The sequence below is a fragment of the Ruditapes philippinarum genome, unplaced genomic scaffold (assembly GCF_026571515.1).
Source record: "Ruditapes philippinarum isolate M1 unplaced genomic scaffold, ASM2657151v2 ctg45_1_1_1_1, whole genome shotgun sequence".
NCBI classification, from domain to species: domain Eukaryota; kingdom Metazoa; phylum Mollusca; class Bivalvia; order Venerida; family Veneridae; genus Ruditapes; species Ruditapes philippinarum.
Window position 1 is genome coordinate 114,765 of NW_026854907.1, and position 21,807 is coordinate 136,571.

General features: G+C 32.6%; 2 protein-coding genes and 1 long non-coding RNA gene across 9 annotated transcripts in view; 2 read left to right on the forward strand and 1 right to left on the reverse strand.

The window, feature by feature from the left end:
- Window positions 1–1,337: 1,337 nt before the first annotated feature.
- Window positions 1,338–6,348, reverse strand: LOC132741488 (platelet-activating factor acetylhydrolase IB subunit alpha2-like). The gene is made up of 5 exons (XM_060729662.1): window positions 6,188–6,348; window positions 4,914–5,003; window positions 3,693–3,809; window positions 2,638–2,760; window positions 1,338–1,762 (listed from the first exon to the last, which is right to left on the reverse strand). The coding sequence occupies exons 1-5, from the start codon at window positions 6,263–6,265 to the stop codon at window positions 1,442–1,444; spliced, it is 729 nt and encodes a 242-aa protein (XP_060585645.1). The 5' UTR covers window positions 6,266–6,348; the 3' UTR covers window positions 1,338–1,441.
- A 2,959-nt stretch (window positions 6,349–9,307) lies between these two features.
- Window positions 9,308–21,807, forward strand: part of LOC132741489 (cilia- and flagella-associated protein 251-like) — a 66,884-nt gene continuing 54,384 nt past the window's right edge. For 2 of the 7 annotated variants that reach the window (XM_060729668.1, XM_060729663.1), the window contains exons 1-2: window positions 9,389–9,437; window positions 9,746–9,925. In XM_060729668.1, coding sequence (XP_060585651.1) covers window positions 9,772–9,925 — 154 coding nt within the window. In that variant the 5' untranslated portion in view covers window positions 9,389–9,437; window positions 9,746–9,771. Of the gene's footprint in view, window positions 9,438–9,745; window positions 9,926–21,807 lie in introns of all 7 variants that reach the window. The other 5 variants (XM_060729664.1, XM_060729665.1, XM_060729667.1 and 2 more) reach the window with 5 other exon arrangements.
- Window positions 16,599–17,631, forward strand: LOC132741492 (uncharacterized). Its single transcript, XR_009627285.1, has 2 exons — window positions 16,599–16,720; window positions 16,864–17,631. It is a non-coding gene; the product is annotated as an uncharacterized LOC132741492 (long non-coding RNA).

A 21,807-nucleotide genomic window follows, 5' to 3' on the forward strand; every position in this document is an offset into this window, starting at 1 on the left:
CAGTGTCATCCTATTTTTCAATGCATTAGTATGTGCACTGGTACATAATATTAAGACCTGGCCTCAAGGTTACAGCACTTTTTAATTAGTTCCATCTCAAACCTCAGGATTTTCATTGGTCAGTGAACATTCTGTGGCGGTGTCTAACCAATCAAATACCTGAGATCTGAGTTAGAGAATAAAGAGTTTCTTTATAACCTCGGACCTAAATTATATAAGAAAATAACTGTTGAAGAAACAATCAAAATGTAAGCTATTTTATGCCCCAAATCAAATATATGGCATGCAAAGACTTAATGTCATAAGTAAAACATTTATCAATCAATGATAACAACATATCAATGAAAACAACATATCAATGATAACAACATATCAAATATCATTGTTTACATTATAAGCACAGCAGATATCATATATATGCTACTCAATATATCAATACATATTATTATAGTCATGTTTGAATTAAAAGACAACCCTTTAACAAAAGAGTAGGTACATGTATTTACAACTAACACCATTCTGTTAATCAGATACCCTTAATGAAAGTACAATCAGCAAATTTATTATTCTAAATTGTACAATGCTAGTCATCCTGCTAGTTTAGGCTTTTTTGATGACTAAATATGGAATTTTCTTATGAGCCTGACTTGCTTAAACGTTAAGCCTTACTACCCTAAATCTTTGAAATAAACTTGTCCATCTTTCAATATGGACAAACCATTCAATCATTTTTAGGGAAAATCTTAAAATAAGTAGTGACTGAATTTCTGATGAGTCAGCTGATCATAGTCTACACTGGTCAAATGTATAATCTGTTGCTGCCAGCAGGCTAAGGGTTGAAATACCAGTTTACGTTTTATTTTTAGGCTTTTTTGAGCCATTTTCATTGGTTAGTAAACCTAGCTCTTTTTGTTATAAAATCACATGGTTTCACTTGATAATGCAGACATTCTTAGCTTTACTGACTCTGAAATATTTGTCTGACGAATATTATACCACTATGAACTGTACTTTTATGCTTAAAGAATGGTCTTAAAAGTATTAACAAAAATACATAAACATGTATAATCACACTTTATTGGTACACCTTATTTCTTCTTTTTTCAACGTCAATTTCGTTTATAAGGTAAAATTATATAAGAATCTCAGAATGAAAAAATAACTTTACCCATACTGTGCTATGCAACTTTTGAAATGCAAGTTCAATCTCCCTAAAATTTACTTATCTCTAAAGCTTTTTTCTACAAAAAACGAAACAAAACAAAAACACTGTATGATATTTAAGCAGCACTTTAAATATATGACCCGAAACAAAAACAACATGCGTCAGTTTATCAAAAAAAAGGAAAAAAAACCCATATAGCAGGGTAGATAATTTCACACTTGTACAACAATTTTACTCGTGAGTTATTCTTATAAATACTTTAGTTAAATGAAATATTTAGGGAGCTTTCGTGGCTAAATCACCGGCAAGAGAGTCACTATCCTGTGAGGTATTGGCCACCTTAACAAAATTTTGCAACAGATCCTGTAGTAATTCTAACAATGGTTCGCACAGCTTTCTGTAACCCTCGTTAGTAAAGTGTAAGAAGTCATGCATATCTGTAGGACTGATTGTTCCTTCTGAATTTATAAATACGGCAGGATCTGTAGCCAGGAATGTGCAACTCTTTACGTCATTTAGTTGAATAGCCAGGTTATTGTTGATTTCCTCTATTTTATCCCGAAGCTTATTTGGATTCTCTCCCCTTGGTGGAATGCCCTGAAATATTAAGCAGTTATTTATTCTTTTCTTTATGCTTATTAAGGAACAATTATTCTTTAAATAGATAGATTTCCTCATTTTTCTATGAAAGGTTGTTAATATTGAATACTGGTTTTCAATCTAGAAGGTACAAAGAAAGCTAAACAGAAACTAATTATCATTTAATACCTACATTATTTTCATAAAAACATTACATTAATAGCAAGGACATTAATTAATGAAAATTCTGTGAAGGTTTGCTGGAAATCCACTGTAACATGTAGGAGTTATTCTATGTTCTATGCAAATTTGAGAAATAGAGGTGGTGTAGGACACATTAAAATGCTCCTCTATAACCCAAAATTACAGATGTGATAAATAACAAACAGCCAGAATTCAGCCACAAATGTTTTAATAAAAAAATGCTATCAATTATACACTAGGGGACTTGAAGCAGTGAGGTTTGGTTGAAATTGTTTAAGAAATGAAGGAAAATTTATTCATAGAAGAATTTGTTTATGCCAAATTACAGTCATAAATTCACCAATATCTTAAGTTTTAACGACATTTTTCCCTTTGAAAACCATGTTAATGATGATTATTTGAAATCTATTTTACAAAATGATTTTGTATTTGATCAAATGTCTATAAATCTACTATTCATCCTTTACAATCATTTACTTGTCATCTTTTATCATATTTTTTATTGTGTTGACACTGTATATGTCAAAGGTTATATAATTAGCTATTCAGCTTTACTAGTTAAGGAAAACCTCAAGTATCTCTCCAAGCATTATTTCTGGAACACTCAGGTACCTTGGTAGAACAACAATTCTTATTCGTCAATCATAAATTATAGCAACATAATGTGACTACACTGCCAACATACTTACCATAACTATTATATGAGCTTTCGGCTGTTTTAATTGTATAGCATCAACAATTGCTAGAATACCATCTGCAACTTCTTTTGCTGTATTACCATAGTTGTTTGTACCAACTAACAATACAACCACCTAGAATGAAAATTAAGAAAATTCTTATAATATCACACACTTAGAATTAATATTTATTTGATAACAAAATCATATGAAATGTTTTGGTCCATAATGAAAATAATCTCTATCAAAATATATACATTTACATCCTATAATTATTTATTTTAGTTAGAGATTGGTTAAAATTTGAAACCATTAATATTAATGACAAGCTTAAGGTTATAGTCAGCATGAAGAACTTTTTATGGTCATATTTATTTGGTCTTTGTCCATTAAAATATCATGCAGCCCAAACCATTTTTAACTTGCCCAAAAATTCTGTCCATTATTTTTAAAACATTTATAGTATTTAATCTGGAGAAACAAATGAAAAGTGATATCATTTGATAAACATTTATTCCCGATATGTTACAGAAAAATATAACAAATATGCTGAAACTTTTTGCCTAGTTTGTTCCAAAGGCTCTTAATTGTTCATCAGCATCTTCTAATTTAACTATTTTTTTCAGGCTTTGTGCCAGGCATTTATTTTAATCTGTTTGTATGTTCCATACATTTTATGAGAGCCCAAATGGAACTGTACTTGACACAGGTTTTGCCTATTTTTCACAAACCGTGGTAAATACAAAGACAAGCAAAGTGGCTAAAGAACTGTATCACACTGGTTATAATGGGAATTAAGATATTTATTGAAAGATGATACCAAAAATTTGTTATTAGTCATACCATTGAGAATTTAAATGCTGTGTCCCTAAAGATACATGTATGAGTCTTAAAGCATTATGCCTCAAGATTCATGCTAATTTTCAAGAAAATTTTGAAAACATTATTATAAAAGACAAAATATTGTCAAGTGAACAAAGAAAGTAATTTACACATTGCAAATGGCATGTTCAATCCAAGTAAATTACCAGACTTATCATAGACTGCTGCATTAAATGTATTATTACCTTAGGTTCTACATTGTCCATTTCTCCATTAAGAATTCTCCACAGTACATGCTGTGTTTGGTCACCACCAATTCCAAAATTAACACAATGCAAAGGCTCGAACATTTTCTTCCACAACTGAAAATAATAATTCTTAAAATTATCATTACATATAAAGTTATTTTTGGAATTATTTGATATGTTTCGTTTTTCCCTTTCCTTCATTTTATATAAAGCAAAATGTTAATCAGAAAGCATATTTGAAAGTGAATGCAGGGTGTCGCTAGACTACATATAAATCAAGGGTCGATTGCCCATCAAAAAAATTTCAACAGTCATACTTAGATTTGCAAGTCTAGCTTTGTAAGGGTATAACTTAGTAATTCACAGACCACTGGGCCATCATTTCAATATAAATTACCAATCATTCAGACTTCCTGAAAGTTGAAAAAAACTGTCAGACATTCCGTCTGACAAACCATGAAAATCTGTCGGACCAAAACGAAATCTGCCAGACCGAATAAAATTAATCAAAATCAAAGAAAAACTTGTGTTTGTATTTCTAAAACACTTTTTGGTTTTAATTTCTTCGCCGTAAAAATCGGCATATTCCGTACAGCACATTTTTATCTCCTCCCTTTCATACACTAACGATTCATGGTCCTGCTTCCAATTTTTTCAGAAAACTTTGTCTCAGGTCTATTCTTTTCATCCTTTTATTGCTGTTCTGTTCTCTGATGTAGATTTTCGTTTTTTCCCAGGTTTGGCACCTTTAGTGACGCCATTTTGTATACATGCGGCTTAAATAGAAGCCGGACAGTTGGACCGATCCAGAATAAAAAATCGTCGGACCTGATCAAAATTTATCGGACATGTCCGTCGAACCGACGTATTTCGGGAAGTCTGATCATTCTCATTTATGAGCTTTGAATTTTATTAAGAAATTTTTATTGAAATTTTATTAAAGATACATTGTTATTTGAAAATACTGACAATTGCTATGCACTCTCAAAGTTCAATGAGTTTGTTCTGGGTAAAACAACATAAGAATTTTTGATGTTACTCAACTTTAATAGCATTTAAGTCAAATCATAACTATCAAGGTCAGATGGTAAGTTATAAGCATACAAGTAGGTAGAACCTGATTATGTTTATGACCAATGGCCTGAAGTTCCAGGCAGGCAGCACATACATGTACATGTATATAAATACAAACTATTGCACAACAATGAACATTTATACCTCTATTCTTGCCAGTTGCTGAATAAGTGAATCACCAATAAAAACAACTTCTGGTTCTCTTTCCTTTGTTAAAAATACAAATCTTTTATGCTGCAAGACAAAATAACCAATGAACCAATGAATATTATAATTTATATACATATCAGCAAAAATATAGTTTTGGTATTTTTATTGTTGTAAAATTACGACTTTTAAAACAGCAAACATTTAAATCATGAACAATGAAAAACATTTACCACAAGTTAACCCTGTGACCGGTGCATAATACTGTATAAAAACAACATTTTTATCAGTTTCAAATGTGAACAGGGTCAAAAAACCCTACTTTGTAGAGGCCGAATGTAGGCTGCTTCCCCAACCAAACTAGCCTCTTTTTCCCCCCAATTTGGTCCTCAAAATTCCCCAGTCTTTTGAAATTTCCCATAAAATTTAGAACAAAAGTAAATGATGGTGTTGAATTAAGGTCTTTTACTGCCTTATTAGTATTTCCCAGTGCTTTTTGCTTTTCTATTCTGAAGAACTTGTTAAAAGTTTGTGTTAAATTTGAGACCCCTTTTCCCAAAGTCTGCCAAAATCACGCATATTTTCCCCTAGAAAAAGACTGAGGCCCCTTCCCCAAAAAAGTGTTTTGGCCCTGGTGAAGGCAGCTTGCATTTACCATCCATGATTTTTTTTGCTTTGGTTTTACACTTAGTCACTTTAACCGCAAGAGCATATTGTGAAAAATGGCTGTTTTCAATGAAAAGCCTCCTGTTACAAGTTCAAACTGCTATGAAACTATAAAAAAATGCTTCAATACTGATGAAACTTGGCAAAAATAATGACGGAACCATAGCCTCTGTAACAGCATGCTCAATCTTAAATTACCTGTTACCATGGCATGGCAACGGGGGACGTCTCAAAAATTCGAAAAATAGTAACCAATCAGTACTTGTTACATTGGTGGGTACTTTCTAGTATACTAAAAGATAATCTGGGATACATGGAATACATGGGACGACAATAACCAAAACAGCTTTAAATTATATTCCACATTTCATTACCATTAAAAACCTCCTAATAATTCATATTAAATTTAATTCACAGAAATGTTGTGAAGTATAGAACAAGCTGAAATATTTAACATCTATATGACATATTATTTCGCATGCAAATACCATTCATAACATAGATTACATGATCATAAAGCCGTAAGTATCCGTTAGCTATTCATTATCCGAAAAACAAACACTTTACAGTTTTAAATTTCCGTAAGAATATCTCAAAATTCAAACCTGACTCATCCATCTATCATCTCCTTGAACATCCTCAAGAGGTTGTGGCTGAGAGGCTGTATTCAATTTTGACGACATCTTCTTAAAAATCAGAAAATATTGATTTTATTAAAAATAAGACCTAATCATAATAACCGGAAGTGACATATGGCGGGGTTGCATAGGTTGAAAGGCACTAAAAATAAAAAAAAATATTTGGGTGCATTGGACGGATGCCCTATAGCAACATTACACGAACATTGCAGACTCAGTTTGATTGAGTCTGTACATGAAGAATAATGAAGAAGTGTAACATCCCTCACGCCCCTCTATCAATAAAATATTTTAAAATTTTACAATATTTCTATGTGGTAGGTTTTAAACAGATTCATGATATCATTGTATTGAGTGCATGTCAGTCACGTGATGCTGTGATCAATAAGAACTCGAGAAATAATTATGGACCAACTGGTAAATCTTATAGAAAATAATAATCAAACTTATTTAAATAAGTATTATGCAACCTTCACTGCATTTCTATTCCTGTTTTACTATTTTTTGTCAGAATGTTTGAATAAGTTACATGTAGTTAGTTATATATGAAACACACATCAAAGACAATTGACACATTACGTGAATATATTTAATCTTGACTTATCAGTATTTACTTTTCATATTAGAATTGTATCGAAACACTGACACTATGATGGTTTTTTGTGTCGTATACTAACAACTGGACGATCTACTAACGAAATACATGTACAATTTAATGTAGTTATGGATAACATACGTACTGTTCGTAACATTGTAGATCGAATGGGATCCCAGTACTCCACGTGTGAGTAAAATAAATATAAATAAATTATAGTTGAAATAGATATTGCGACAATCACTACATTAAATATAATTGCATTTATGAAATGTTTACGCATTAAAAAGTCCATACTAGGGAGCAACAATATCTATATGAAATTTTCTGATCGTGGTTTTATAGATTTTTAACTATTATTTTACCAGATGTTACATATGAAGAAAAGCAAAGTTAAGTTCACATTAAAGAAGACATAAAAAAAACAATTGTAGTTGTCAGATCGATACCAGATGGAAAACTACCAATACCACCACCAATGAAGATCAAATATTTATATGTTTAACAACAAGTGTTTTTCTATGAGGTCGCGTTACCTCTGTTGCAATGGTGAACATGTTGCAATGGTGAGTATATTGCAATGGTTAGCATGTTACGATGACGGGCAACTGGGCATATTGCAATGATGCACATATAGCAATGACTGGCATGTTGCCATGGCGGACATGTTGCGATAGTGGGCACGATGTGATGATGAGCATGTTGTAATGGTGGGCATGTTCAATGGTGAGCATGTTGCAATGATGGACATGTCGCGATGATAAATATGAAAATGAAAAACAAGGTAAAACATGAAGGTGAAGCTCTTTAAATAGATTAAATATTAGAAAGTTAAGTAAATATGGAATAAATATAATGATATTGCGAAACAACTTAACCGCGTCATCATTTGTTATCCTTAGTACGTATTTCGGTTTGCGACGTTAAAAGGTAAAGGGAGAGTACTCAATGATCTTGCAGAAAACACGGATTCATAAATTCAGTGTTTGATAAAATCACAAAAAACCCTGTTGGAATATACATGTTACAACATGTAGTGCACATTTTTTCGTGAATGCTAGTGATAGAACTTCAGTACATGTACATCATGAAATCGCTAATTACGTAGAAGAAATCCAAAAATTTGGCAGTTTTCCCAAATATTAATAGATCTACACATAAAAGTAAGATGCATGGTACAAAGTTGTACATTTTTAATTGTAAATACTGTACATCTGACAAAAAGAATCATTAAGATCCAGATCTTTGACAGTGAGTTACCTTTGCGGAAAATGAAAAATTCGCATTGGGGAATTAAAACATGCTAATCAGATGGCCTTAAACGTCATGTGAAACATGTATATTTTGCATTTATTCTAAAGGGTCTTTCAATTCTATTTAAAAGACACTGGTTCGGTGCAACACTGCGATACACTCGGAAAAAAAACAACAAAAAAAAACCCCAACAATATTCATCAAGGCTACGTTTTCTGTCCTCTTTCATCAAAACTCGGGCTCTTGTAAGGGTTACTTGATCCCAATTGCAGAGGCAAGTTATAAACGCGCAAATATGTGTTTAACGACGGGGATTGAACCTAGATTGAACCTAGATTGTATGTATACATGGAGGATACCGTGAAGTTGACACATTTAATCAGGAAACTAGTAAGTTATCATTAATATATCTGACACCATATATATATGATAGTTTTTATACTTTCGAACACACTTCATTGATGCCTAGCAAGAGGTTTATGAAACCTAGAATTTCTCTACATTCTTGCATTTTAATCAATACAGGAGCCTTGAAAAAAATTCGAAAATAACCATTTAAGTTTTTTAGCAATTTAATGGTTAAAGGAGAAACGTGTATTATTCTCTAAAGGAAGGCTATATATAAATTAGTGTACATTGTAAAATATAGATAACAAATAAAATTACATGTACATGTATCTGGTGCTAGAACGTGACTAGTTAATAAGATTAATCAGTGTCTATTCTAGGATTTGAAAAACAGGGGGGACTTTTGTCGAAAAATGAGAATTTTTAACATTTGTCGATTTTTTTTCCTTCTTTCTCTATGTAAAATTTCCACCCCTGCCTCTGAAAAAATAGGGGAGAATTCTCAAAAATATGGGTGAATCCCCCCCCCATCCCCCTTCCTAGAATAGGCACTGTTAATTGTCCGATTCATACGCTTTTCTAAATATAAATTTTAAGAATATCTGGTCCTCTAAGAACTCTTTTCCAGTGTCTTACTTCCGCTCTATTAACATTTTAATGAGGTATAAATTTTCTTGTAGAACATTGCAAAAGTCACCTAGCTACATTATTTCAAGTGATATTCGTTAATTAAGTTAAAAGGTAACACTCAGTCTACATATATTTAGGCAATAATATAATATAATAGTGTTGTGAACTGAACATGGTCAAGCATCTTTTGTTTTTAGAGAAAAAAAAGAGGAAAAAATAAAAATAAAAAAAACACGACACTAATTCTTGTCCGGACGGATGCTATATCCGAATGATTAACACTGTCGAAATGTGTCATTCGGATTTGTTTTTACCGCACCAAACAATAAACGGGATAGTTCGGATTTAATCGTCACGGGAACCTGTTGTCGTCTGAACAAGACTAGTAAAGTAAAATTAAAATTTATATCATTTTAGTTATTTTATAGGGAGTTTTGATGATTAAAATGTTTTATTTTGGAGATACATGTCGTTATCTACATAACTGTCATGATGGTAATAAATAGTGGGCAAATATCGTTCGAAATAGCCATCCTGAATTTTCGTTACCATAGACAACCGGTTGTAAACTATCTTAAAAAGAAACGCATGTTCACTTATTGAAGTTAATACGGTTTTGTTGTTAGAAATAAGTTAAGATTGTTTATGCTATCAGTATAAGAATTGAGTTTTTGGTTTATTTTATACAGATCTAGCAGTTTTTATTTTTAGAAACACAATCAAAATGGCAGTTCCATTTTCAAACACAAAGTTGAGAGTGCCAAAAGGATTCCAAAATATATTGGAGGGTCTTGCAAGAGAAGTGCTACGAAATCAACCAGAGAATCCATTTGAATTTGGAGCAAAATATTTTGAACAGTTGCTTAGAGTGAGAGATGGTAAGTCTTTATAATCATTTGATTCAACACAATAACGGCATACACATTTAAAACAAAAATATATTTTTTACTGAAGAATTGTTCAAAGTTCTATATTGATAAAGTTTTGCAGATTCTTGAAATATACAGAACAATGAAGAATTTGTTGGGTGCCCGAAAGTCTTGAGTTAAGACAGTTTCTTTATGTCCTAATGTCTTTGTTAAGTTAAGTGTTAAAAATAAAAAAGAGAGAAAAAATCCTCAAAGTACATATAAGTATATAATGTATCTGCATGGAAATCTTAATTACAAGAACATGTAATGTATCAAACTTGCACTTTAAAATTTCTTAGAAATCATCAAGGGTGCATGCCTTTCAGTATTTTTCTCTGAAATAATGATATAACACAATTATCTTTACAAACTACAATGCAGTGTTCGAAATTAGCAGTAGTCCGATATCCCCTGACTACTAAATTTCTCCTCGGGCTACCAACTTTTCACAGTAACATGCCCGACCAGGCTACCATATTTTCAGAGGCAATATAAACAACTGTTTTTAACAAATGAATCATGCTAGTGAAATGTCTTTTGGGATAGTTAATAATCCAATCTGGTAGCAGAGCTCCAGATAATTTTTTTGGCCAAGGGGTTTTTACCCCTCAAAATTTAGAGTGAGGGGTAAAATGTAAAATTTGAAAAACTTAAGGGGTAAAATCTGTCAAAAAAGCATTTTGCATTTTTTATAAACAAATTAAACTTATTGTTTTTGTTTATTTGTTTGTTTATTTTCTTTTTTTAGAAAAACCTTTAAAGATAAAATACTGATTCAATGTGAAGCAATACAAAACGTGCCAAAGTATACTGGAACTCAAGTTTAGGATAAACAGCAAAATTATCAGGGCTTCCATTTTCAAAATTTGGAAGTCAAAGACTTCAAAATCTCTGATATTGGAAGTCACATTATATTGGTAAAGAAGGAAAAGTATTAGATTTTCGGAAGTCACATGCCAAAATGAAGGAGTAAATGACTCCCAAACTTCCACTATTGGAAGCCCTGAAATAAATATATTTTCTAGGAGTCAATATTTTTCTTTCTTTATTTCTGTTGGCATGTAGCTTATCATATGCTCCAGTTTGAACAATTATAGTTGAAATTAGAATTAAAGAAAATAAAAACAAGATTTTTTATCTTTCCTTATAAAAAGTATTGGTCTCACTCTGAGAGAAAATTGTCCATAACTGTAGACTGGGTACGAAAATATTGAGTACAAAACTGCACGTGAAAAACATATTATTTTGTTTCAACAACAAAAGTGAAAGAAATTAAAATATATTTTTGTTTATATTGAGACATATAAGCATGTCAATAGATGCCTAAACAAACTTAATACTGTTAACTCCTACGATGATTATCTGGCAAAAATTTATATCAACAATTTCACAGGTTGATCTACGGGAGTTACCTCCCTTCTGTACTTCCTGCTTCTTTCGTTTTAAACATGCGTTTTTGACAACAGAACTTTAAGTTTTAATGCAATAAAATGGAAATATATTGTATTTTTATGCTCAAAACATCCTCTATCTGAATATCAAATGTTTACACTTCTATTTTTTACGCTTAAATTTTGACATACAAGCGTATTTTCATTTTGTTGTGCGTAACTTTGACGCACGAATTTTGAAAGTGATGCGTATTTTAGATTTTCCATGCGTATTTTACGCTTATACGCATGCTATCTGGAGCTCTGTGGTAGTCCGACCAGCCTAGTGAATTCAAATCCGAATTTCTTACACTGACAATGGGTCCTCTCCCACTTTAGTGATAAAATGGATCTAAGAATTTTTGTTTGTGAAAAGAAATCGTAACTTACACAGCCATGCTGAAGTTATCATTCATTTAATTTTTGGAGGCTATAAAAATCAGTCAGGTTTTAAGTAATTTATGTCAATGAATAGTCTGATTTATGCTGCAAAAGTTGTGGTAGTCTGTACTATAGTCTAAACAAAACTATTGTTGCAGCATCTGAGTGGATGCTTGATTTGATGGTATTTACCAGATACAAATGGAGCTCTACTTTATCATTTAAAGATTGTCCATCCGTTTTAAATGTATGTACATTTTGATAAAGAAGATTATGATACATGTATGAACAGACATTAAAAGGAATATATATTATAAAGAATAAGTGTTTTAAAATGTTAGTAGGCACTTTTAAGAGTTAGTTAGCCAAATAAAGATGTTCTGATTGCAAGAATAAAAGAAATGTTTAGGGGTCATTTTTAGATAACCATGGAATGATCTTTGTAAATTCTTAAGATTTTTATGCCCCCACTCTTAGATTTGCCCTAGTCAATCTGTCTATGTGTCAGTCCATTCCAAAATGTTGTGTCATGTGTACCTTAAAATAAAGTGCTTGAGCTATAGTAAAAAAAACTTTACAGGGATGTTGATCAACATGTGAAGCTGTGCACCTTGGGTTTTGTGTGTGGATTTTTCTCTACAGTTTTGTTAGAGTTATTGCCCTTGACTTAGTATAAATGTGCAATTTTCAACTTGTTCGTGTGTAGCTCAAAAAGAATTTGACCTAAAGTTTACAGGAAGGTTGGTCAGCATGCGTAGTTATGCTCCTGTGGATTTATTCAGTATTTGTAGAGATTTTGCCCTTGCCCTAGAAAAAGATTTGCAATTTTCAACTTTTGTTGCTTGTAGCCCAAAAAATATTTGACCTAGAGTCAATAGATTGACGAAACAGTGGAGTGAGGAAGCACCAGTCCTGTGTCCTTTTTACACATTTCTGTTTGGGTTTTTTTGGAGCATATAGTTTAGGATGTAAAATTGAGAAATGAAATTCTTGCATTTCAATATTTGCAAAAATCAAAATGTCAACATTAGAAAAATTGGATGTCATTTCTATGCCCCAACCACTTAGGGATAAGGGAGTCCTGTAGAATTGCCTTTGTCTGTCAGTCTGTCCTGCAGTATGTCAGTATACTGACAAAACAGTGGAATATGGAGGGGGTGGGGGTATCTGTGTCTTATAGACACATTCCTAGTTAAACTTTATGTGTTTGTGGGTCTGTTGAAAGATCTAGAAGTGATACTTTGAGTTCGGAACATATTGATAGCAATATGGAATTGCTATCTATTTATGTGCATTATAACACAACATTATGCCTCCTGGCACTATAACTCAACATGATTTGAACTACATGTATATATATTGGACTTAATAGTCCCTAAGGGGTAATATTTACAGCTAAAATGAGACACAAGTTTCCATAAAACTAAGAAAACTTGAAAAATATTTTAGCTGAATTTGCAAAATACATTATACTTTTCTTATTATGAGAAAGTTGTTAATATGTTTGAATTATTCAAGTTTTCAACAATCTTGGATATTTTCTGTTCATAGATACTTTCTGAAAAGTTGCCTTTAATTAAAGAAAAAGAGGGTTATCAACAAAAATTATACAAATTTTGCACAATTTAACAGTAAGTTATCAACTTAATACTGCAGTGTTATGATATTAATATCAATTTATACAATCTTTGTTGTTAAGAATGCTGAAAGTATATCATATTCTATTATGTGATTGATATATCACTTTGTTTGATATTTATTTTCTTTCATACATAAAATTTGAACTTTTAATTTTTTCATCATAACTATGTATTCCTTCTTGTGTTACACTTTCTTTTTCTACCTTGATACAAAAAATTGATCATTGCTATTGATGAGAGAAATGTACATTATTATACCCCCACCACAAAATGTGGGGGGAGCTATAATGGATTCGCTTTGTCGCGTCGGTCCGTCCGTCGGTCGGTCGGTCTGTCCGTCTCCATTTTCGTGTCCGCTCTATAACTCCTATACCAATTGAAGGATTTTCTTCAAACTTGGCTCAAATGTTCACCTCAACAAGGGGATGTGCAGAACCCATATTGCCCATGTGTCAGCTCAAGGTCAAGGTCACAATTGAAGGTCAAATATCAAACACCATCAAATATTACACAGTATGTTGTGTCCGCTCTGTAAGTCCTACACTACTTGAAAGATTTTCTTCAAACTTGGCTCAAATGTTCACCTCAACAAGGGGATGTGCAGAACCCATGTCCCCCATGTGCCAGCTCAAGGTCAAGGTCACAATTGTAGGTCAAATATCAAACAATCTAATATTACACAGTATGTCATGTCCGCTCTGTTAGTCCTACACTACTTGAAAGATTTTCTTCAAACTTGGCTCAAATGTTCACCTCAACCAGGGGATGTGCAGAACCCATGTTGCCCATGTGTCAGCTCAAGGTCAAGGTCACAATTGTAGGTCAAATATCAAACAATTAAATATTACACAGTATGTCATGTCCGCTCTGTAAGTCCTACACTACTTGAAAGATTTTCTTCAAACTTGGCTCAAATGTTCACCTCAACAAGGGGATGTGCAGAACCCATGTTGCCCATGTACCAGCTCAAGGTCAAGGTCACAATTGAAGGTCAAATATCAAACACCATCAAATATTACACAGTATGTTGTGTCCACTCTGTAAGTCCTACACTAATGGAAAGATTTTCTTCAAACTTGGCTCAAATTTTCACCTCAACAAGGGGATGTGCAGAACCCATGTTGCCCATGTGTCAGCTCAAGGTCAAGGTCACAATTGAAGGTCAAATATCAAACAATCTAATATTACACAGTTTGTCATGTCCGCTCTGTAAGTCCTACATTAGTTGAAAGATTTTCTTCAATCTTGGCTCAAATGTTTATCTCAACAAGGGGATGTGCAGAACCCATGTTGCCCATGTGTCAGCTCAAGGTCAAGGTCACAATTGAAGGTCAAATATCAAACAATCTAATATTACACAGTATGTCATGTCCGCTCTGTAAGTCCTACACTAGTTGAAAGATTTTCTTCAATCTTGGCTCAAATGTTCATCTCAACAAGGGGATGTGCAGAACTTATGTCACTCTTTTGCTGGCTTAAAGTCAAGGTCAACACTTGAAGGTCAAAAAATTGACTTAGAAAATATTCTTAAATTTTAACATTTATTTGAATATTTTTAAATTTAGAAAAGGTATTGCTTGAAACTTAAAAATATTTTTGAAGGGTCACAATTCCGATATGCTGTTTGTTTAAGTTTCATAACTCTGTATTGCATTTTAACAAAGTTATGCCCCTTTTTAAGTCTTCAAATTTACATACAATCAAATATTAGACAAAATGTTGTGTCCGCTCTATAAATCCAATACTAATGGAAGAATTTTCTTCAATCTTTACTCAAATTTTCACCTCAACAAGGTTATGTGCAGAATCCATGTCACCTTTGTGCCAGCTAAAGGTCAAGGTCACACTTGAAAGTCAAAAATTGACTAGAAAATGTTCTTAAATTTTAACATGTACTTGAATAATTCTGAAACTAACGCAGGCATTTGCTTGAAACTTAAAAGATATATGAGGTGTGGCAAATAAGATATGCAGGTCAAGTTTCATTACTCTGTATTGAATTTGGACAAAGTATGCCCCCTTTTTAAGTCTTCAAATTTACGTACAACCAATACTAGACAATATATTGTGTCTACTCTATAAATTCTATACTAATGGAAGGATTCTCTTCAAACTTTACTCAAATGTTCAACCAAACTGTGTGATGTGCAAAACCAATCTTACCCTTGTGTCAGATTAAGGTCAAGGTCACACTTGAAGGTCAAAAATTGACTTATAAATAAAATGTTTAATACATTGGGAAAATGAAAGGGTATTTGTAACTGTTTCGAACATGATTTGATAATATATATTTATACTATTACCTGTACAGTTAGTCTTTTTTTCACCAGAGATAATTTCTTTTTATGTATTTGTGCCACATAAGTTATTCCCTTAACCACCTTTCCAAGTGGTCTTCTGTCAAGGACATTGGTGGGGGTATGAATCGCATTCAGCGATAGTTCTAGTTGAAAATTAAAACAAAAAAAATTGTTTGATTTGGTTTTAATTAATCAATTAAATCTGATAAAATTGAAAGCAATTAGCCCTTAAGTAGTTTTTATTATCAAGTACCCTAGCACTGGAACAAATTACGGACACAAATTCCAGAAAACACAATGTTTGGTAATTAAATGTCATAAGTGGATGAAAATGATAGTTAAATTTAAAAAGGGGGATTTCTTCAACTTTTTAGCTCACCTGAGCATGCTCAGGGTGAGCTTTTAGGATCGATGATTGTCCGTCGTCCGTCGTCCGTCCGTCGTCCGTTCACATTTAGTTGTTAACACTCTAGCGGTCGCATTTTTGCCTCAATCATCATCAAACTTGGTCAGGATGCTTATCTAGTTGATAGCTCGGATGAGTTCGAACATGGGTCATCTCGGATGAGAAACTAGGTCACAAGAGCTATAAATAGAAAAACCTTGTTAACACTCTAGAGGTCACATATTTGCCTCAATTATCATCAAACTTGGTCAGGATGTTTGTCTAGGTGATAGCTCAGATGAGTTCGAACATGGGTCATCTCGGATGAAAAAGTAGGTCACCAGAGCTAAAAATAGAAAAACCTTGTTAACACTCTAGCGGTCACATTTTTGCATCAATCATCATCAAACTTGGTCAAGATGTTTGTCTAGGTGATAGCTCAGATGAGTTTGAACATGGGTCATCTCGGATGAAAAAGTAGGTCACCGGAGCTAAAAATAGAAAAACCTTGATAACACTTTAGCGGTCACATTTTTGCATCAATCATCATCAAACTTGGTCAGGATGCTTATCTAGTTGATAGCTCAGATGAGTTCGAACATGGGTCATCTCGGATGAAAAAGTAGGTCACCAGAGCTAAAAATAGAAAAACCTTGTTAACACTCTAGCGGTCACATTTTGCATCAATCATCATCAAACTTGGTCAGGATGCTTATCTAGTTGATAGCTCAGATGAGTTCGAACATGGGTCATCTCAGATGAAAAGTAGGTCACCAGAGCTAAAAATAGAAAAACCTTGTTAACACTAGCGGTCACATTTTTGCATCAATCATCATCAAACTTGGTCAAGATGCTTGTCTAGGTGATAGCTCGGATGAGTTCGAACATGGGTCATCTCGGATGAAAAACTAGGTCACAGGAGCTAAAAATAGAAAAACCTTTTTAACACTCTAGTGGTCACAATTTTGACTCAATTGTCATCAAACTTGGTCAGGAAACTTGTCTAGGTCATTGCTGGGAATAAATTGAACATGGGACATCTCGGATGAAAAACTAGGTCACAGGAGCTAAAAATAGAAAAATCTTGTTAACACTCTAGTGGCTACTGTTGTGATCCAAATATTCTGTTAATTGGTCTGAAAGTTTGTTTTCATGATTTCTAAGTCAAGATCGAACATGGGTCATCTTGGATGAAAAACTAGTTCACACCGCCCAAATATAGAAAAACCTTGTTAACATTCTAGTGGTCACATTTTCGACTCAATTATCATCAAACTTGGTCAGGATGCTTGTCTAGGTAATTCCTTGGATGAGTTCGAAATCGCATGTGAAACTATGTCACCGGAGCTAAAAATAGAAAAATTTTGTTAACATTCTAGTTGCTACTGTTTTGATCCAAGTATCCTGGAAATTGGTCTGAAAGTTTGTTTTGATGATTTCTAGGTCAAGTTTGAATATGTGTCACCTGGGTAAAAAAACTAGGTCGCACTGCTCAAATATGGATAATCCTTGTTAACACTGTAGTGGTCACATTTTTGACTCACCTGTCATGAGATTTGGTCAGAATGCTTGTCTTGGTAATTGTTTGGATGAGTTTGATAAGTCAGGTGAGCGATCTAGGGCCATCATGGCCCTCTTGTTTAGCCTGTCAAATGTTGATTGCATAATTAAGTCTAAGACCTTAAGCATTGTAAATTTGCAGTCTTTTGATTACATTTAACAAGTTGAAATGTTTGTACAGTGGACATATATCACTGAAATTCTAGATTATTCTATTTCACAATGATATCATATATTAAGGAAAAATAAAGTGATGCTTTTATGGTGCCAAGTCCTCAAGTGTCAATTTTGTTAAAGATATTCAATACTCACAATTTCCATCGAGTACACGATTAACTGGTCCCTGAAACTTTTGCAGAGGTGTTTTTTACTGCACTTCCTTAAAAGTCTTTGTAGGTATTAGAGGAGTGTTAATGGAAATTGGTGAAAATAGATGATATTTAATGAATTATTGAACACTACTAACAGAAGAGTCTAGAGAGCTGACACAATCTGTATACTTACTGAACAGTTTCTCATTAATGCCTACTAGATGGCAGGAAAATAAGTTGTCTATCTAGTCTGGGTTATTGATCCTATTGTACATAAAAGAGGTTGACTTGGTTAGAATGATAGGCAATTAAATTGGATTTTTTTTAAACCTTTAATAACCAGTTTAATTTATAGGAGATAAAATTGTGTATTAATCTTGTTTTCATCACAGTCTAAACTTTAATCTCGGCTTTTGATTGACATTTTATCATATTGATGGGTTCTTTACTTTAATTTCATTGAATTCAGCAATAATAATGTCCTTACTTTAATGTTACCTTTGCCTGGCTATATTTATGTTTTTGATAGAGAAGTTTGAAGTAGATGTTTCTGAATTAAAAATTTCACCATTTTATATTAAAATTCTACTTATGCCTGTGTTAGGGGGTGTGGATGGTAGCTTGCACTTTCCTGAGTACGGTCCATGAACAGGCTCCATCAAACCAAACTGTTCAATTTTGCCATTTCTTTAGGGATTTCATTATTTCTTTTTTTTCTCTATATTTTTGCTTTAAATTGTAGTTTTCCTTATTGTTAGTGTTAAGGGATTTATTTTTATAAACAGTTAGAATCAAGCAGTCTGCAGTAGACAGTTGGAATCTGTACGGCTGTACCTGGCTTTATACTTCTAGCATCAACATCTCACTATTGCCACTGGTTGGCAGAGGTTTACGGTGTGTTAATTTTCTAAAAATCTGGAAGAAGGGTGATCCCTAAAAAGCATTTATCACAGCAAGATTACATAAAAATTGCAGACTTGGTTTGATTGGCAGTCTGTACATGAGGCATAATGTAAAAGTGTAACATCCCTCATGCCCTCTAGCACTGGCATAAGTACAATTCAACATTCAACCAGTAAGCCTGTTTCAATTTTTTTGCTGTTTTTTTTTTGCTGTTGAAGAGGATTGTTTTTAGAAAAAATATATATTTTGGAATAGGGAATGGCTGCCCCTGGAAAAAAAAGCACTGAATCCATAATCATTCATGGGAGTAATTGAGTTGAGTACATGTAGTTGCAGCTGAAACTCAGATTAAAACTTACCAAAGTGCAAATCCTGTCAAAAATAGCCATGACTGTTCTACCCACAACCAGCTGTTTAACTTATGCAGCCAGATATGGTGCTGTTGTTGTTGATATTAAAGTTTGTTCTATATTTTTGTACCACATTTAAGCAGATACATGTAGGTTTGCAGGTTATTGGTCCTCAGCAATCTTTGAGTTTCATAGTCTTTGGGGGACATTTATTATCATAATAAAATGGCATGTGCCAATTACCAAATAACAAATGTGTTAACATTATTACATTGTGGAAAAAAAAAACCAAGGCAACAAAATTGTTTTTATGAATTGAAAAATGGTCATTTCCCAGTCTGTATGAAAATATATATATACATGTATATTTTCTGTTAAGTCTGGCATGCTATAATTGCTATGATTATTTTTTTATCAAATATAGAATATTAGTCCATATATTTTTTTCTTGCTAATGAACCTAATGAACATTTAATGTAGTGTGGCCTAAGATTGATTTTTATATTGGCAGAGCTTGAGGACAATAAATTAGATCCCGCATCAACCTTGAAACATCTAGTTGTCATACTGTTCAACCAATCATTACCAATAAATTTTCAGAACACAGTTCAATTTGTGTGAAAGAAAAAAACTTGACCAAACCCAGATACTGTCATAAATGCTGCAATGACATTGGTCAGGACTTACATGTACACTGATGAAAATGAATAAACTATATTTTTTCTTCTCTGTAAAGACTTGAAATTTATATTAATATACATAATATATATAAGGCAGATAAATCAATAGTATAATACATAGAACAAGTGCTGAAAAACAACTTCCTTGTTTTGATAAAATAGATATGTAATTTAGATACAGATTTGATGATCATAATTGAAGTTATCAGTGTATTCAAATGTCAGTGTTGGTTCTCAGAATTTCAGGCAGACATTGACAGTGGTAATAACAATGAAAGTTTTTAATTTAAAGAAGTAAAATGATCCATTCTTATGAGTTTTGAGTCCATTTTCTACCTCATTCATTAATCAGTTGGCTCGAGATTTTTGTACTTAATTAAAGTACTTTGCTGATTATGTTTACTACAATATGGTACTTTAAGTACTTTGATGATTATGTTTACTACAATATGGTACTTTAAGTACTTTGCTGATTATGTTTACTACAATATGGTACTTTAAGTACTTTGCTGATTATGTTTACTACAATATGGTACTTTAAGTACTTTGATGATTGTGCTTACTACAATATGGTACTTAAAGTACTTTGATGATTATGTTTACTACAATATGGTACTTAAAGTACTTTACTACAATATGGTACTTTAAGTACTTTGCTGAATGGTACTTAAAGTACTTTGATGATTATGTTTACTACAATATGGTACTTAGAGTACTTTGCTGATTATGTTTATTACAATATGGTACTTAAAGTACTTTGATGGTTATGTTTACTACAATATGGTACTTTAAGTACTTTGATGATTGTTATCAGACATGTTTACAACCCACCAAACAAAATCAGATTATTGACAGCATCTTTTTACATTTGTAGCATTATGTATGAGTTTTTGTTACAAGCTTTAAGTTATTTATCAGCTTTAAGTTATTTATCAATAATTGACAAATAAACATCAAATATTGGACATGAGCATGGAAATATATGTTTCCAATAAATAATATAGGTAATTTCATTCTGTACTGAGCATGCATGCAGTATTGCAACAAGTAAAGTGGATGTGGATTCATAATTATTCTGTCTGTACAGTAACCAGGTTGGGACAGTTTAAAGTATATCTGCTTCTGTTAATTTGTTCTGTTAATCTACAAATTGAATGTTATAAAAGACATTCCCAGTTATTTCAATGAATCAATGTAGAATCAATGGTTTTATGTCTCGTGTCAAATGTGATCTGTCTGAAACAACAAATTTTAATGCATGTTGAATGTAAATGATGTTAATCAGTGTAAAATCATTTTCGATGGGTGAAATTTAACAAGATTCTCAAACTAAAAATAAAGCCAATTTAAATTGATTTTAATATGTTTTTTAACAACTCTTTAAAGTTCTTTTTAGGTTGTAATTAGCTTTGAGACTCGAACCACTTACCCGTCACTGCTGTGGAATCCCTTTTATCTTTTATGTGAGGAAGCTATCTAATGTCCATGTTCTAATCTAAATCAGGTGCTTGTATGTGCTTGAAGTAATGCATATAAGGGGTCCCTGAGGTCTTTCTCGAAAGTTGCTAAATGACCTTTATAGTGTTGATGCGATATAAAATCCAACCAGAGAAAAACATTGACCTGGGCTCTGATCCTGCTGAAAACGATCACAATAACCTTTTCACCAGAATAGGCGCCAAGGACCTCAACCTCTTGTCAAGAACTAAGCTTTGCAGTAGCCTCCAGAAATTTAATGAAGAAATGCAGACATCATTTTAAATTTAGCAGAATTAACCCCTTTCTGTCATTCTGTTTTTCTGTCATTAATAAAATTTTATATTTGATGATTTCCACACTAAATATCTTAAATGGACTTGTCCATCTTGCAATCTGGACACAACCAATCATCATTTTAGGGAATTTTTCA

Bases quoted from the DNA above. Each gene is read 5' to 3' on its own strand.
- LOC132741488 (XM_060729662.1), bottom strand. From the start codon at position 6,265: ATGTCGTCAAAATTGAATACAGCCTCTCAGCCACAACCTCTTGAGGAT. The intron at 5,004-6,187 runs GTTTGAATTTTG...TTTGTCTTGCAG, and splicing joins ATGATAGATGGATGAGTCAG to CATAAAAGATTTGTATTTTT. The intron at 3,810-4,913 runs GTATAAATGTTC...TATTATTTTCAG, and splicing joins AGCAACTGGCAAGAATAGAG to TTGTGGAAGAAAATGTTCGA.